At 39.3% G+C, this 18,150-nt stretch overlaps 1 protein-coding gene across 2 annotated transcripts; it reads left to right on the forward strand.

The window, feature by feature from the left end:
* Nucleotides 1-574: 574 nt before the first annotated feature.
* LEW1 (Undecaprenyl pyrophosphate synthetase family protein) lies at nt 575-17,984 on the forward strand. Of its 2 annotated transcripts, none has more exons than XM_077360892.1 (7): nt 575-1,470; nt 8,333-8,621; nt 9,102-9,163; nt 9,620-9,830; nt 10,416-10,512; nt 10,881-10,963; nt 17,613-17,984. In XM_077360892.1, the coding sequence occupies exons 1-7, from the start codon at nt 1,432-1,434 to the stop codon at nt 17,618-17,620; spliced, it is 789 nt and encodes a 262-aa protein (XP_077217007.1). In that variant the 5' UTR covers nt 575-1,431; the 3' UTR covers nt 17,621-17,984. The 2 variants fall into 2 exon arrangements, with proteins under 2 accessions (XP_077217007.1, XP_077217008.1); XM_077360893.1 differs by having other exon boundaries at nt 590-1,470; nt 9,632-9,830.
* Nucleotides 17,985-18,150: the final 166 nt, after the last annotated feature.

Here is an 18,150-nt window from a genome sequence, read left to right on the forward strand (position 1 = left end):
TGGGTAACCACAACTGATCAATGAGAGGGTTAAATGGTCATTGAATAGAGGTACATATCCCTTGTTATACCATACAGACAAATTCCTGAATAGAGGTACATATCTTAAAATTCCTGAATCAATTGACCCTTTTTGTGTACAGACAAATGAATTGGAAAATGGTTTCAGTAATAAGTTTTTCATTCACAACATTACAGTAATGTGAACAAAGTGGGCTTTATGCTAAATCACCTTAAAAAATTGGGCTTTATGCCATTCAAAAAAAATTGTTGTACAAGTTTTCAGAGAATCAGTGTTTACTCCACAAATTACATTGTCGCTTGAGGAAGGTTTTATCAAACCCTCCTTCACAGAGCAAATTACAGTGTCGATTGGTTGGGTTTCTAACCTTCTTCAAAGAGCCAATCGAAATCAAAACCTCCATCTACCATGAAAATTATCTGTGATAGCATAATAGAAGCTAAAGCAAAAAAACAGCTGAAATTTCCATCGTCTTCTTCCTCTTCTATATTTTTTGGCTTCCCTTCTGCCATCTTAGCTACATTACGATGGAGAATAAGCTAAAATCATAGATTTTTTTTGGGCTTCCCTTCTGCCATCTTTGCTAAGAATTAGGCAAAAGACAATAACCCTAAAAAGCTGAAATCAAACCCATGATCTTGTTCTTCCAGCCATGAAACCCATTTCTAAACCCTAATCATTATCTTCTTCTTTCAGCCAAGAAACCCATTTCTAAACCCCAACTATTGTCTTCTTTTTCCAGCCAAGAAACTCATTTCTAAACCCACCATTATCTTCTTCTTCCACGCAAAAAACCCCAAGAACCCTAACTCATATTAATTTAAAAAAGAAAGAAGAAACTCATACTTGATATTCTGAGGAGGAAACCCACACTGGTCGAGGAGGGAAAAACCCACGTTGAAACGAGCCAGGAGAAGTCCCTCTTGCCCGTTATTTTTTTTTTCTCTCGCCTTCTTGTTTCACAACACACGAGTTTCTTTTCCTGGGAAACCAAATCGCACCAAATTAGTGGGATTTGGTTTCCCACTCTTGTGGGAAAAGAGATATCCATGTCATTATTTGCCATTTATTTCATTTTCCACCTAGATTATGTTATTTTCCGAGGAAAATAAGTGAACACCCTCATTTTAGCTTTCTGAAATAAAAAGGGGGGGGTGTTTTCCCGGGATTCGATTTCCCGAGAACGCAAGTGAACAGAGCCTTAGAAACCTTCGAATTTTTGGTGTTTTTGTTCTTTTAATCCTATGAAAGAAGCTTCCAATCTCTGTTCCTGAGTTGGTCGGATTTTTATCCTGCAGCGTAGGTGGGGTTGCCGTTTGCCGGTGGCCAGGTTTTCTGGATTGGCAACGCTGGATATCGTTTTCTAGGTTACCCGTTTTGGAGGATTTTGCACTTTTGCCGATTGGGCTAATGGCGGAGGATTCAAGAGAAGGCATTCGGCATGTATTGGTATCATGTTGAAATCTTTGATTTATTTTTCTTTTTTCGTTTTCCTTTTAGTTCTTGTTTTTTTCCTTTGTATGCGGATTTTCTCGAGAAACCTTTTGTTGTTGTTGATTTTTGGTTGCATCTTGTTGGCATTTCTCTTTTCCAGTCACAGATTTTTAGGACTCTTGTTGATTTTGTGGTTGTAGAGGACCTATTTCCCCATTTTTGTCAACAGATACCACCCGTTCGATGAAATGCCCAAAAGAAATGAGTTTATTTTTCTTTGCAAGTTATAATTTTTCTGTTCTATCGAGCAGATTCTTCTCTTCCTCCTAGGCATTTTATAGATTCATGTGTCTTAAAAATCTCCTCCTTTGGATGATCCTAATCATCTAAGTTCAAGTAACTTTCCTGCGCTTAATAGATAATTTTCCATGAAAACTCAGTAGAATTTAAAATTCCAAAAAATTAAAGGATGTGAACCAAACTGAAGAAAAAAAAAATCAATAAAAAGGTTTCCAGGGAAATATTATTTTTCATAATTTTCTTTTCCCTAGATCCAAACATGTCTTTGAGTTTTTCTCTTCCTCTGCCTTATCCACACAGTTACAAATAGGGTATCTGTTTTCTAATTCTTCTCGGCTTTCCCACTTCTGCTTTGTTTCCCCCCCTTTTAAGTAAGAACTACAGATCCATAAAAAAATTTCACTGCATTCTTTTAGTGTTTCAACATCTTAAGCATCAGTTTCAGTGGCACATAATTCACTTCAAGAGGTCCTGCATGCCATATTGTTTTGAAGTTAGGTAGCGGTAATCTGATCTTTCTTAAACTAAAATGTGGTTGGTCGATTTGTTCTATATTTTTTGGGAGTTTTTGCCTAGATTAGGAATGAGTTTCTCCCAAGATTTGAAGGCTGGCCAATTTATGGAGGACAGTAGAAATCACCAGCTATCTTCCTTATCTTAGATTACGAGACTTTCGTACAGTTTTTCATATATATATTTTTTTCTGGTTTAATTTCTTCTCAGATAGGCAAAAAGTAGACAGTTGCATAAATTATGATGACCCTGTTATCATAATTGGTGTTAGACACTGAACTCTAAACCCATTTTTTACTTTCTGTACTTAATTTAGTGTTACTTTTGTTACTGAATTTGCTTTCTTCAATGTTGGGCTTGAAAAATAATTGGCTGTTACCATTCAATTATTATGTGAAGGCAGAAGATGAATTTAGTCATGAACTTATTTATGTTTTATAGTTACAAGAATTTAAAAGAAGAATTCACAAAGTTGCTGTTGTTATCTTTATGCTTTTGGACATCTTTACTTTTGTGATTATCCTATCAATGAATTTGTAAAGTTTTGAATTCTTATTTTTAGTATCTTCTTTGGATTCGATTGGATAGTCATGTACTTCATATGTTCAAGTTTTTTGCATGTAATCCTTCACATTTCTTAGTCAGAATTAATTTAGTATTTTTTTCTTCTCTTAATGTGATTTCATTATGAATCGAGCACTGCAAAGGATTTTAAACTAAATTATCTGAAAGTAGGGAGGCATTGTACTGGTGCATGTTTGAAGATCAACTGGTATATGCTTCATAGGGACTACTTTTGGATGGCAATCTTCTTTATTTTTGGAGTTAGGTTAGTCTCATGTATGTTGTGGTCTTAAATGTTAGAGAAAGATCTAATAACGGAAAGTGATAAAAGTAGTTTGAGTTTAACATATGCATCCAATTGCAAATGGGGAGCTTGTAAATGTAAAAAATGCCAAGAGCAATGCTGCAGTTGTATGTCTTCTGAGGGATGCAAAGCATATCAGTAGAAGGAAAATTCTTCATAGACTCGGTCATATGTTGTACCTAAAAGAACAGGCAAAAATAGAGTCGAAATAGAAACAACTTTCGTGAGATTTATGCAGTTCACAAGTGTGTGGAAAACCAATGTTTTGCATTCACCAACTACTGAATTTCATCATTCTAACCCAATATAATTCTCTCTCTCTCTCTCTCTCTATATATATATATATATATATATATATATATATATATATGAGAAAACGGTTTCTACACACTAGTGTAGATAAGTTTTCTACATACTAGCTTCAAATACAGTGGGGGCTACATTGTTTGGGTGATCCAAAGCATTCATTTGATTGGCCCTCACATAGATAGGGTGTGCCCAAAAAATCAGCTCCATAGGATCATCCCAACCCTACGATTTGTGGCGGTAAAATGGATGTGTATAAACCTTCACAAATCTGTCCATTTTTTCCTCCACTTTTTGAATGGTTAGAATGATCCTATGGAGCTGATTTTTTGGGCACACCCTATCTATGTGAGGACCAGTGAAATGAATGCTTTGGATCACCCAAACAATGTGGTCCCCACTGTATTTTAAGCTGGTGTGTAGATAACTTATCTCCACTAGTGTGTAGGAAATCTTCTCTCTCTCTCTCTCTCTCTCTCTCTATATATATATATATATATATATATATATATATATATATATATATATATATATATTAGGAAAAGGTTTCTGAGCTCGAGCTCAGCTTGAGCTAGAGCTCAGAAACCACTACTCCCATAGTTGGCTGAGTCATCCAACCCACTTAGTTTATAGGTTATGCTTAGGGTTATGGTTAGGGTTATGATTTGTGGAGGTTTAGAATGGATGGCTAGAAATTATGGTCCTATAGATCGGATGGTTAGGATTATGGTATGGAGCTGGTTTGTTAGGAACATCCTATCTATGTGAGGTAGTGTAAAATTAATGGGTTGGATGAGTCAAACTACTATGGGAGATGGTGTATTCTAAGCTCTAGCTCAGGCTGAGCTAGAGCTCAGAAACCACACCAAAAAAAAGACTATTAAAAGAGAGGGAATACAAAAGAAAAGAGGTCTGTAATAGCCCCATACAACAATAAACATAAAGACAATTGAAAACAGCGTAAAGAACAGGATCTATCTCCCTAATTTGGCTCTCAATTGCCTCCCTAGCAAGACAACCCTCCATTTCATTTGTGCTCATATGAATGTGCGTAAAGAATAGGATCTATCTCCCTAATTTGGTCTCTATAATAGCTATTGTAGTACTGGCCAACCCCCATGATCATGGATTCCACATAGTGCCCAATAAATGACATTGTAAGAGTCGCCTTCCAGCAATAGAGATCCAGAGATTTCCACTCTAGGGATTCGAAGCCTAGGGAGAAGAGCAATTGTTTCAGCCACATTGAAATCTTTGATGCCGATTGTTCAAGAGAAAGCCTTAACAAGCATGCCACAATCATCTCTAGGTGTACTACTTGTGCCCACGGGAATCAAATTTCCATTAGAACTGCCTTCAAATTAAGGTTGAGACAATTCATAGGCAGAGAAAACCATCTAGCGATCACCTTGTTCTTACGTGAGTGGCTCCAAGCAATATCCTTGCAGTAATGGTAAATGCCCTCAACTAAAGACCCGAAAACTACATTGGGATGGGCCCATGAGCATGCTCTCAGTCTGCTAATAGTGGAAAGTGATTCAGCCAATGCAGTAAGCTGGGCATCAAGCAATCAAAAGGGACCTTGGAGGATCCAAGGTTTGATTGCAGAAGTCTAATGAGTCTATTGAAGCCGAAGCTAGAACATCGAAGGAGATCTGCAAACGAGGCGGCAGACTCTTTGGCTAAGGAAGGGATCCTGCGGGAATCTACTCTTATTGTATCATTATCTTAAAACCCATTGATTTTGTAAGGGGTCGTCTGAAAGCATCTTTGGTATTGTAAGTCGGGGGACAACTTGTCCCTGACTAACCTTACTTGAAATCAATAAAATGTCATTTTTCCAAAAAAAAAAAAGGATCTGAAAAACTACTGAAGCTACCCAATGAACAAGGGATGGGTTAATACCACGAAGTTGCTTCCATGTAAGCCCCAAATAACTGGATCTGTATTGATCTTCCAAAAGATCTTGCCACTTTCGCCAAAATGCTGACAAGCAAATAGCTTTAAAATAATTTTTTTTATTGGTAAGCAGGGGTTAGGCAGGACCCCTACCAGAATACAAGAAAAGAAAAAAGAAAAAGAAATTACAATCTAACAAAGCAATGACGCGAAGAGTCCAATACAATGAGGTCGAGACAAGGGGAGGGAAGGGTGCTAGGAGAGAGCCCAATAGCTTTAAAGTAGTTTCCAACAACACCCAATGGATGTTATTATTCTTTTTAAAATTTTTTTTAAAAAACAACACCCTATGGATGCCAAAGCAATTGAAGAAAGAAGAGACTTTTCTTGCCAGTGTCCAGTGAATGATTAAATGGCTAGTTGATTCTTTCACAAAAGAATAGTTGTATGCGGGAAGTGTAGAGAGAGAGAGAGAGAGAGAGAGAGAGATGGAGAGAGATGGAGGGGGGGGGGGGGGGGGGGGGGAGAGGGAGTTTTATGAGTGGTAAGCTGGTAACGCCCACTTATGGCTCCTCGAGGTCGGTGGACGCAAATGGCCCTGATGTACCTGATTCTCGTATTCAATGCGGTTTTCTTTTCCTTTACTGTGCAATAAACTCCACAAAGAGTGAGGAGAGGAATGACATTGGTTGCTGGGTGGCTGCTTTCTCACCCACTAAGTCTTTATTTTAACTATAGCCATATGTGGAATCTAACAACTAAGTCATTCCATGTTTGTTCTAATGTGCTACCTGTATGTTTGCAATTCTTCAATTTTTTTAGTGTTGCAGCATTTCAGAGATTCTAGAAGCATGGTTGTTAACCAATATGATGACTCGCTATGGATCCTATGCTGAGTCTCAATGATGTACAAAAATGTGTTCCCATTGAGTCACCATTCGAGATCTTGTCCAATTGGTCCTCAAAGCATGTTGCAGAATCTATATGGGTCTCAAGAGTCAAGACTACTCAAAACTTCTCTCTCTGTGCATTATCCCCCCTGTATTTCAACTAGTGGAAGCCTTCACATCCAGTTCTCTCTGATTAGCAAAATTTCATCTCCAATCACTGCTATTTTACCTGCTTGGAGGCTTATATGCATGTCTAGACTCTAAACTGTCTATCAAATTGTATATTTAGCTTTAACTGTAATAGTTTTTTATCCACCAACAGCATTCTTCTTTTAAACCAAATGGATATCAGGCCTATGGGTTTGGATTGGTGAAGCTCAATGAGTGTATAGTGTGGGATTGGACAGAAAGGATAGATTGTGACAAAGTTCTTTCTTGGGAAAGTGGGATGATGCTATGTTACTTTCACATCAGTAGGTGTGTGTATTAGGCACTAGTGAACCTGGTGTTGGACTTGGTGATCTCAAGATAGTGTACTTGTTTCTAAAACATCTATACTCTTTACAAATAGATTACGGCATATTGTAAGCTGGGACTTAGCTGTTCCCATCCATCTTGACATGAATCTGATGCCTTTTATGTGGACAATAAATTTTGAAGGGCGTAACTTCATCCTGGAGTAGCCATCAGTATCTATTGATTTCGTTAAAAAAAAACGAATGTTTTACTGATAGGTTTGGCATTGGAAAATAGTTGGTAGTTTAGTGTCAATTTTTTACTTAGTAGTAGTTTCATTGTTACTGGTAGTTTTCTATTTTCAATTTTTCGAATTTGCGAAGATAGAAAACTAGCTTGGGACAAAGGCTTAGTTGAGTTGAGTTGAGTTGCGAAGATTTTTTTACTAAAATATGAAACATGGCCTTTTATGAATTAGCGAAAACTTGTAGACTGCTTTGTTATTTCTTCTGTGTTTCATTTTCAGTAAACCCACTTGTATTGTTGTTGATTATTGACGTCCATGGCTAAAGACATAATATTAAAGTCTTTTGTTCCCGTTACATTCGTGGAAATAACAAGATAGTTGATCGAGTTTCTTTGAAAAGGAAGATGCTAATTGTAGCTACTATAACAGATTTGCTGGTATAAGATTTGAAGCATATTTTCCTATTGGCATCAGTGTCATATATGGGTGAAATTCAATGCGTCCTTTGTATGCGCATTGTGTTGCTAAATTCAAAATACGAGGGTGAAGTTTGATCCTCCCTGTGAAGTTTGAATTCACATGGCACATATTTCCTGCAATTAACGTCACCTCCATCATAATAAGTTTTTGGAGTAACTGGTTGTTTCACATTGTATCAGAGTCAAAGGTCCCGAATTCCAACCTCCTTGATAGCAGAAATCCACCTGCAATGGCCAGACCCAAAAGAGGAGCCACATGTGCCACATGTAGGCCAACCCTAGAAAGAGGGGCCACACGTGAGGGGGGGTGTTAAAAGTATAAAAGATTAAATACACCATCTCCATCAGCTTAAGCTTTTGGAGTAACTGGTTGTTTCACACCAAAGAACAGCAAAGTGATTCTTAGATGTGGGGAACAGAAAAGTGGTTCTTAGATGTGAATTACCAAACATGATTCTGTTTCTGGGAGCACTTCAGAGAATGAGGAATCCATCGAAGTGATTCTGGAGTTCCAGAATGAGAATCACAGATATTCTGAAGAATTTTTTTTGCCTCTCAGAAGTTTTTTTTTATCAATCTAGAGGATCCTTTGTTTTCTGATTGCATCATCTACATATATGACTGGTTGCAGACCTCAGCTCTAAGATTCACAATTCTTGGCCAAACCAAAGGACCTTGTAAGAAGAGTAACATGCTGAGTGGTTTCCTTTTGGAGAGTATAGAAATGCTACATGCTATCTTTTATTTTTCAGTTCTTTTTTTTTTTCTGGATCATCTGGGTGTTTTGTAATATCAAATACAATGATGAACATGGGTGAAGATAACACACACGCACGCACGCACACAAGTTTAGGATGGGACTAATTGCATATTTCATAAAGTTTGAGATGGATGCTTTTTTGGTTTGTGAAATGTGCAGGGTTTCCGAAGATTCAGGATATCGAGTTTTATGCTGGGATTATGCTGGCGTTTACTTCATCTAGTGATTAGCACTGTGCATATGGTTCTATTTATAGCTAATACACTTGAAAGTTATCTCATCTCAAGTATTTTATCTCAGAGGTACAAAGTCTTGCAATTAAATAAGCTTCGATACCTAGCCATTGTTGTGGACAGTGAGGAAGCTGTTCTTACTTCAAGAATTATCAAGCTTCTGCAATGGTTATCTGCAATCGGTGTGACACACGTCAGCCTTTATGATATGGAGGGTAAGAATCCATGAGTTAATCCTAATAGTAATGCCATCTTTTCAAGAGAATTCTGAATAATGTTAGGGAAGTGATTGGCACATCAATATAGCCAAATCCTTTATTTTGTTGCAACATCTCAAAACTGATGAGACGACAAGGATTGAAATTTTGGTTTCGGTGTCAGTTTTGGCCACAACTGAAGCCAAAAAAATTCGGTTAAAAAAAAATCAAATTTCGTCATTTTCTGAAATTTTCAAATTTTGAGGCAAAACAGTGGAAATTTTGTTAAAAAAATTAAAAAATTAATTTGGCAGAAATTTCAGAAATCTAGGCTGACACTGATTCTCTGTACTTTTGGGTGTCGTTCCTGGCCGAAATCCAAAATTTCGGTCTATTTCGGCCTACATTTAAAACCTATGTGTTTTAGAAAGCAGTTATCTAGCCTAAGTGGGTTATTCTCATGCTGAGTATCCATTGTCATTATACCTGGTGTTTTAGGTGTGCTAAAGCAAAATAAGGAAATGCTTCTGAAGAATTTGACTAATACTAAACCATGGGAGGTATTTTTACATTGTAACTTGCAACTCCTGATTTGCATAGTATCTTTTGTCCTTTGGGAGATGGTATCCACGCTCTGTTGTTTTAATAATAGAAACCCTCTCCTTATTTTACACTTTTTTCTAATTAGCTGTTTGAAGTTGTGCAATTCCTTAAAGGGGACTGATAATTGCATGACCATGATGGGATGACTCACTTTGTCTTACATTGACTGCTGAGAGCTTTTTTAGAATTGCAATAGCTTTTGACAGCTGGTTAAAAAACCGTAAAGTTGATTTGTCCCATTATCAAAATATGGCCGTGCAGATATCAGTCCCCTTCCCAAAAACCTATCAACTGCCAATTATAAAAGTGTTGAAATTTTCATTCTCAAAAGGAGTGCAGATATTGTTTCTCGTTTCATTATATTTTATACCTCACTGATTGTCTCTTTGAAGCTGAAATTTTCATTCAATTAGTACCTTCTGCAGGAAGCTGATAAAAAGGCTAATAATCTCAATCAAGAGAAAATGACATTGGAATTTCTTTCAATCTCTGATGGGAAAGAAGGTGCTGCTAAAGCTGCTAACTTTCTTTGTTCAAAGTACTTAAACGCCACTAGTTTAGGTGGAAATCAGATTGAGCCTGTCTTTACAGAAGCGGATATGGACAATGCACTTAAAGAAGTGGGTATGTTTCCCCTTGTCCGATTTGCATCCTGTCTCATTCATATTGCCCTGCAACCCCCCCCCCCCCCCCCCCTGAGTTTTTAGGCTTAAAAAAATACTTTTGATAAAAAATGTCGGGTTTCACTCGGGTCGGGTTGCTCAACCCAAACCCGACCTGAACTCAACCCAGGTTTGGAAAACGCAACCCGAACCCGAACTCAATCCGACCTTTTTTTCGGGTTGCAGCCGACGGGTTCGGGTTGAACCCGGCCCGAGTTGCATCCCTACCACCCCAAATTGCTTTCTTTATAGGGAAATGATATCAGCACAACCATGTTTTGATAAGTGCACTAACTCACCTTGTCTTATATCATTTAAAGAGCTGTCAGAGGATATTACAGTTCCAAAAAAGCTCTCACAAGCCAATTAAAAAGGAAAAGACAAGCTGAATTTGTGCAATTATTAAAATGTGGTAGTGCCAATATCAGTAGCCTTTTTATATTGTGGAAATGCTTATAGTTCCCTCCTCACCCGCCTCCTTATGTCAGATAATTTGATTGAGATCTTTTAACATACTTATCTAGACATTGTTTTAATCTGAATTTAGGTTGCGGAGGACCAGATCCTAATCTGCTCCTAATATATGGAGCAGCCAGATGCCATTTAGGATTTCCTGCATGGAGAATGCGATACACAGAAATTGTGTAAGTCCTCATCCTTTGTGGCACAGCATATATATTAGAAATTTTAGTTTTTCTATGAAATTGGTATTGTATAAAGGGATACAAGTTTTACGTGGTTATCTTTCATTGTTTTTTCTTTTCCATTTCTCTTGATGTCTCAAATTGAATTTTCTCTGAGTTGTATAGTTTTTTAATCCGATGTCAATTGTTATTATGTAATTGATAGGAAAATGGGTTCTGTCCTTTCCATTAGTTGGGAGTTTAATAATCTTTTTACATTTACATTTTTCTTTTCAAAAGCAATGCATCCATTAATCACCATTTCATATATGTTTCATTGAATTGTTTTTACATTTAATGATATTGCGACCTTATTTTCTGTGTTGTAGGCATATGGGGATGTTGAAATCCATGAAATATGGTGCTATAATAAAGGTCATTCATAAGTTCACAATGGTGCATCAAAACTATGGTAAGTAGTTCATGATTAGAACACTCCCTTTTTATTGTATGTGCAGGACCGTTAGTCTCTTAATCCTCTATAAGGAATTGCAGTGGTGTTAAGCTGCCACTTTTTTTACTGTGTTATTCTCTATTCAAACTTCGCGCTTTCCTTGTTTGTCTTAGTTTAAAAACTTGAAACTTGATGAGGGTCCAACAACCGAGCAACACAACTCATTTGATTTCTCAGTCAAGTCCTTCTGATTGTTCAACTTTTCAATTCCTCAATCTGGGTCATTTGATTTTGAATTTCTTGAGTATTCAATAAGCATCTTTGGGTACTAAGAAAACCAATTTTACCCCCATAATTTTGCCCTGGTTTTCTTCTAATGAAGTCAACTTGACAAATTATGTTACTAAGTTGAGTGTAAAACCACTAGTGGGAATGAATTGAGGTCTATCCGGCAAATATCTCCGACGTTGTGAGGGCCCAAGACCTTCTTGATCCTTTCGTTCTCTTAGGGCCCAAGCCCTTCTCGATTTCCTACTCCAGGATTAAGGTATCAAGGAACAAGATGACGTTTAAAGACAGCCAAGATCCAAGGCTGGGGGACTGGAATTGTAAAAGACGTAGGTATATGAACTTTAAATGGTGCAAGGCGTGTAGAAGATGTATTGCGAAAAGGTCTGGTGGACGATCTTTGTCTCCTAAACCTAAAGGTGAACCCCTAAACCACTGTAGCCTGGAGGTGGTAAAGGTTTGGCCAGACTCTGGAAAGACCTCATTTATTTATAGAAATGGAGCACTGATTATATTAGTAACTGGAGAAGAAATCGATGAGAGGAAGCAGATTTTGCTTTCATGCTTAATCGGGAGGCCTAAACAGTATGAGTGGAACCTGGAATATCTCTGGAAATGGGCCAAATGGTTTTGGGATATCCCATCTCTCCCTAAACCTTCCATACTTGCTTCCAACAAGGTCCTCTTTATGTTTGAAGAGGAGAGTATGGCATCCGGATTACTGCAGATGGGGGGGAACGCGTGTGGAAGCCAATTGTTATCCCTTAGAGCTTGGAATAAGGACTATCAACAGGGGTCTAAAGCAATCTGGGTCAAGTTCCTAGGAATTCCTCTTCATGCATGGGCTATTTCAACAGTAGAAGCTTTGGGGGTGAGTTTTGGTGTAGTCCTTGAAACAGATATAAAAGGGCACCACCCTGATTGTATGAGATATGCGTCGGCAAAAATTCTTGCACCAGAATGGAAGTGTAGGATGCCATTTGTGGACCTCTAAGTACAAGATTCGCTGTTCAAAATAGGTGTTGAGGTCTTTTTCCCCAAAATGTGAGCAGAGACCAGATTCGCGATCCCATTAGGAATGCAGAAGAGCCGGTAGATCCTCCCTCGCCGTAAGAAAGCAATTGGCCATCCTTACTCCATTTGGAGGTTCCGAATCAAGCTATGGTTTCAAAGGAGCACAAGTCGTCGGTGTTATCTGTGATTTCACCCTCCGATGATTCGCCGGCTTTTGAGAAGATGACAGTTGGTTCTTTGCCACGTGGCAGCCTGGTAATATGATCTAGGGTGGATAAGATCCCATGCCCCCTTTGTGGGCCGAGAAAGAACTTTCAAATTTCAAAAGCTCTGACAGGACCGGTTAAAGCAGTCTCTAGACCGGACATCATCAGACTTGGAAGGAAGCATCGAATACTGCTAAGGGGAGTGATTTGACAGCCTTACCCTTACCCTCGGCAAGCCTAGCAAATCAGGGGAAGAGATCTAATCAAACACTAGGGGAGATATTTATCAAGGAAGCTTCTAGGGAAAAGGCCATATTCAGTTTTGGGAAAGTGGGTGCTGTTCCTTTGGGCGGCAACAACGGGGAATTCTTGTCTAGGAGAACGGTGAAGCTTTTGGGAGTCCTGGACCCCGCTCCCAATGAAGCTAGGATTTTGGAATATCAGGGGTTTAAGGGAGGATAGGAAGACTCGGGCGGTAAAAAAATCTTATTATCCAGAATAAGTTTGACTTAGTGGTTGTCATTGAATCAAAATTAATGGGGATAGATAATTCAATTATTAATAAGCCTTGGGGCCGAAATTAGATAGAATGGGTAGCAAAAGACGCTGTGGGTACAGCAGGAGGCATAATTGTAATCTAGAAAGAAGGCCGCTTTAATCGGGAGGTAGTGTGTATGAGGAAATTTTCGATATCGATCACCTTTTCTTCTTCTGATTGGAATGAGAGGTGGATGCTTACAACTGTCTATGGGCCAGCTAGAGCTTCTGAGAAAAGTGAACTATGGAGTGAACTGAGGACCATCAGAGAAGATTGGCAGGGACTGTGGATTATTGGTGGAGACTTCAACACAATTCATTGCCCATCAGAGAAAAGTTCTCACTCCAGAATTACTACTAGCATGAGAAACTTCTCAGCCTTCATCCAAGACCATGAACTGATAGATTTCCCTCGTCACGGAGTGAGATTCACATGGTCTAATAACCAGGATCGGCTGGTAATGAGTAGAATCGACAGGGTTATTCTTCCTCGAGAATGGGAGGAATGCTTTCCTCTGCTATCTCAGAGGGCGCTCCCAAGAACGGTGTCAGTTCACAATATTGTGGTGTTGGATATTTCTGTTTTCTCTGGGTCCTCGACCTTTCAGATTTGATTTGGACCTCTTGGAAATACCAGGCTTTGATGATAAAGTCAAGCAATGGTGGGAGGAGTGTGAAATCAGGGGCTGGAAAGGCTATATATTGTGCCAAAAATTGAAGGGGTTGAAATATAAAATTAGAGAATGGCAAAAAATAGCGGATGAGGGGCCTATAAAAAGTAAGGAGATCTCTAATCGCCTGATTACGCTAGAAAACGAGGAGGAGAATGAGATGTTAACAGCAGAGGACAGAATGGTGCTCCTCAAACTTCTGGAGGAGCATGACGCGATTTTATGAAGAGAAGAAACCCGGTGGAGACAAAAATCACGAGCTTTGTGGCTCAAAGCAAGGGACAGGAATTCAAAGTATTTCCACGGAACTGCAAATTCGAGAAGGAGAATAAATTCTATAAATTGTCTAAAAGATGGGAATTCTATTATAGAAGATCAATCAACCATTAAAGTAGCAATTGTGGAGTTCTATTCGAGGTTGTACTCTAGGGCCTCGGATTGGCGACCTAAGTTGGCCGGGATCCAATTCAAGTCTATAACCCTGGCACAAAGACAATTGCTGGATGGGAATTTCTCGGAGGAGGAAGTGGAACAAGCTATTTTTTCAATAGCGGGGGACAAAGCCCCTGGGTCGGATGGTTTCCGATGGCCTTCTTCCAACGGTTCTGGGATGTTCTCAAGGGGGATATTATAGCCTTCTTTTATGAATTTCAGCAAAGGGGCATCATTAGCGAGGCTGCTAAAGCGACTTTCATTGCCCTAATCCCGAAAAAAGAGTGATTAGGATTAAGGACTTCCACCCAACTAGTCTAATGCACAGTGTGGCAAAAATCATTGCAAAACTATTGGCGAGAAGGGTGAAAAAGGCCATGGATGGGATTATTTCCCATTTCCAAGGAGCATTTGTTGAATCAAGGCAGATATTGGATGGGGTCCTCATTGCCAATGAAATAATTGATTCGGTCAAGAGGAGTGGACAAGAGGGATTACTGTTCAAGATAGACATCGAGAAAGCATACGATCATGTGGATTGGGATTTTCTTGACTCTATTCAAGAAAGGATGGGTTTTGGTCCAAAATGGAGGATGTGGGTCAGATCACTTATATCTTTCAACTCATTCTCAATAATCATCAATGGTGCAGCCGAGGGATATTTTCTAGCCCCATATCTTTTCATTATGGTGGTCGAGGCTCTTAGTCTGTTGCTGTCTAAAGCAAGTAGCTCGGGACTCATTCGGGGCCTTCAAGCAGGACCTAATGCCGAGGAAATCACACATCTCCAATTTGTGGATGATACACTGGTATTTCTGCAGAATAGCCCTCAAGCTATTCCTAATATTATGAAGATATTCAACTGGTTTGAGGCCTCCTCATGTTTAAAAATCAACTTCACCAAAAGCATGCTTTTGGGTATAAATATGGATCCATCTGAGATCCAGAGGCTTGCAAGGACAATTGGTTGTAGTGCTGGTTCTTTCCCGGTGTCATATCTGGGCCTTCCCTTAGAGTTTGGAATCCCATCTCTTGCCCAGTGGGACCCAGTGGTAGAAAGAATTGAGAGAAAATTGGCTACATGGAAGAGGAGGTACATTTCATTTGGGGGCAGAATCACTCTAATAAAAGCGACGTTGTCTAATATGCCGGTCTACTTTATGCCCCTCTATAAGATTCCGGTGAAAGTTGCTTTGCGAATCAAACAAATTCAGAGGAATTTCCTTTGGGATGGAGATGGTGAAGCAAAAAAGCTGAGACATCTGGTTAAATGGGAGCAGGTGACCCAACCCAAGAGGAGCAGAGGTATTGGGATAGGTAAAATCAGACTGCGGAATAAATCTCTTCTTGGTAAATGGCTTTGGAGATATGGGCTAGAAAAATCGGCACTATGGCACCGAGTAGTTGGGGCAAAATACTATCCGAATGGGGGGATTGGAATAGTAAAAAACTAACAGGAGGGAAAGGATCGGGAGCATGGAAGTCCATATGTTCCGTCAAAGATGAGTTTGATTGTGGAATCAGGTATAAAGTGGGCACTGGCATGAATGTGAGATTCTAGTTAGACCTCTGGTGTGGGAAATCCCTACTGAGTATGGAATGCTGAGATTATTCCGAATTGCTGTCAATCCGGATGCAACAGTGTCAGACTATCTGGTGCGTGAAGGTCAATCAGGCAGGGGCTTCTAGGATATAAGATTAAGGAGGAACCTGAAGGAGGAGGAGATTCTCGATTTACAGAGACTCCTTTCATTACTGGAGTCGAAGTACTGCACCCAGTTTAAGGAGAATGAGAGGATATGGATGCCGACACACAATGGTGACGTTACAGCCAAATCCTTTTTCTCGACCTTAAATGATAATCAATCCTCTCCAATCAGTCGCATATGGAAATCGTTAGCACCTCCAAGGGTGGTCGCGTTCGGATGGACGGTTGTTCATCGAAAATTAAATACTTGTGATCGGTTAAAGAGGAGACATTTTAGCTTGGCCAGCATGTGCGTTCTCTGTACACAGCATGAGGAATCACTGGATCATCTTCTGTTACACTGCCCATACTCATACTATCTATGGGTAAAGGCGTTGGGGGCCTTTGGTATGTCTTGGGTATGCCCTCAAACAATCAGTTATTTGATTCTGGGCTGGCAAGCTGGCCCCTTTGGAGATATTGGTAAAGCTCTATGGTTGACCTTTCCCTATGCTATAATTTGGAATGTATGGAAGGAAAGAAATAGGAGGATATTTGTGGAAAAAAAGTAGAACTTGTGCTCGTCTAGTAGCGGATATTAAAAGCGAACTAATTTCTTGGACAAAAGCCAAGAAACAGTTTACCTATGGAATTGATGATCTTGTAAGAAACTGGTGGACTGTCATTTGGGACGGGGCAATCAGAACCAAACCTAAACCAACATGGGTCCCCCCACCACCGGGGTGGCTAAAATTTAACTTCAATGGCTGCTCATTGGGTAACCCGGGGAAAGCTGGTATAGGAGGAGTGTTCAGAAACTCTAATTCTTCGATAGTCGCTACTTTTTCTGGGCCAGTTGGTATCTGCGATGCTAATGAGGTGGAAATCAGAGCTCTTCTATTTGGTTTGAGATGGGCCTTTGAGAATAATCAGCGACCCTTAATTGTCGAAGAGGTTTCTACTAATGCAGTTGGTTGGGCATCTGGATCCTCCAAGGGACCTTGGAGGTTACAGGATCAAGTGGTGAAATATTGGACCTGATGAGAGTGCTCCACCCGAGGATCGAGCATCGTAGACGATCGGCGAATGAAGTGGCAGATAACTTGGCGAAGGCTGGAGCTCAAAGGGAGGAAATGGAAGTAATAGCCTTTCCGTAATTTAGAAGGAAAGTCTGTAGAGTTTGGGCTACTATAATCCTTCTCTAATATATTACCCTTGTATTGACCTTGGGCGTGCCCGGGTCACCCTTAATATGTTGTAACAGCAGGCTGGGACGACTGGTCGCGATTGCTAATTCAATATCAATGAAATATGTCGCTTTTCAAAAAAAAAAAAAAAAAAACCACTGGTTGGAATTTGCCCCATAATGCAGGCTGAAAGTACGAATTGTCAAGTTTCCATGTACTAGGTTATGGATATTTGTTCCTCAGGGAAACAGTTTGCTCCCTTGACCTCTCTATCTTCATCAAACTGAGTCATCTGTGTCAGTTTTTCGAGTACTTGGATAATCTTTTGCTAAACATCACGATCCTTCTCGAATTGGAGGTTCTGAACACGATCCTTCTCGAACTGGAGGTTCTGAACCAAGAAAGGGAGTCTTCAGGGCAATGGTCTCATTAAGATAAATTCTGATAACCTTTGATACGAGAGAGCTGATGATGAACGAGAAATAGAAAAAAGATTTAAATTCTTGTTTCTGTGCTTTTGCTCCTTGTATTGACCATCTCAGGCTCTCTTCTTTTTTTGTTCTAATGAATTTTTCCATTATTTAAGAAAAAGATTTAAATGCTTTGTTTTTTTATCTTAATATTTACATTAAAATCTGTCATTAGGTTCATGAGGTGGATGCAGATCACAATGGTATGGGAAGACATGGGCGCAAATCACGGTGCCATCGTAGTCACAGAGCTCTGTCATGGAAAATGAAAATGCATTTGAACCATTGATCCGGATCGTCTGCTTAGCTGCCAAACTTTCAGGCTTGTGATTTGCAGAAAATTTTAATGGAATGAACTTTTTATTTATAATTTAAATAATATAAAGGAGCGTAAATTCGTAGGAATGAGATTCTTTGTCTGATTGAAATTCTCTAATTGTGTAATTCATTTGTATTATTAGTTTCATGTAACTATAGTTTGTAATGCAGAGAAGCTTTCCAATTAGTTTTGCTGCCATATTGTAAGGTGTTCAGCCCTTTTGTAGTTCATGAGAAGCTTGACTTAGGCCTAAAAAAAAAAAAAAAAAAAGAATCTCTGCTTGAATGTTTCTATTGTTTTATTGTGGCACTCGAATGTAGGCCTGATATTTGCTCAATTTTTTCTCAATGATTCATTTCCAAGCTGTAATGACAGGCCATGTTTGGTAACCATG

The sequence above is a fragment of the Tasmannia lanceolata genome, unplaced genomic scaffold (genome assembly GCF_043159265.1).
Source record: "Tasmannia lanceolata isolate RefF3 unplaced genomic scaffold, GAP_Taslan_0.1 ptg000018l, whole genome shotgun sequence".
NCBI lineage: Eukaryota > Viridiplantae > Streptophyta > Magnoliopsida > Canellales > Winteraceae > Tasmannia > Tasmannia lanceolata.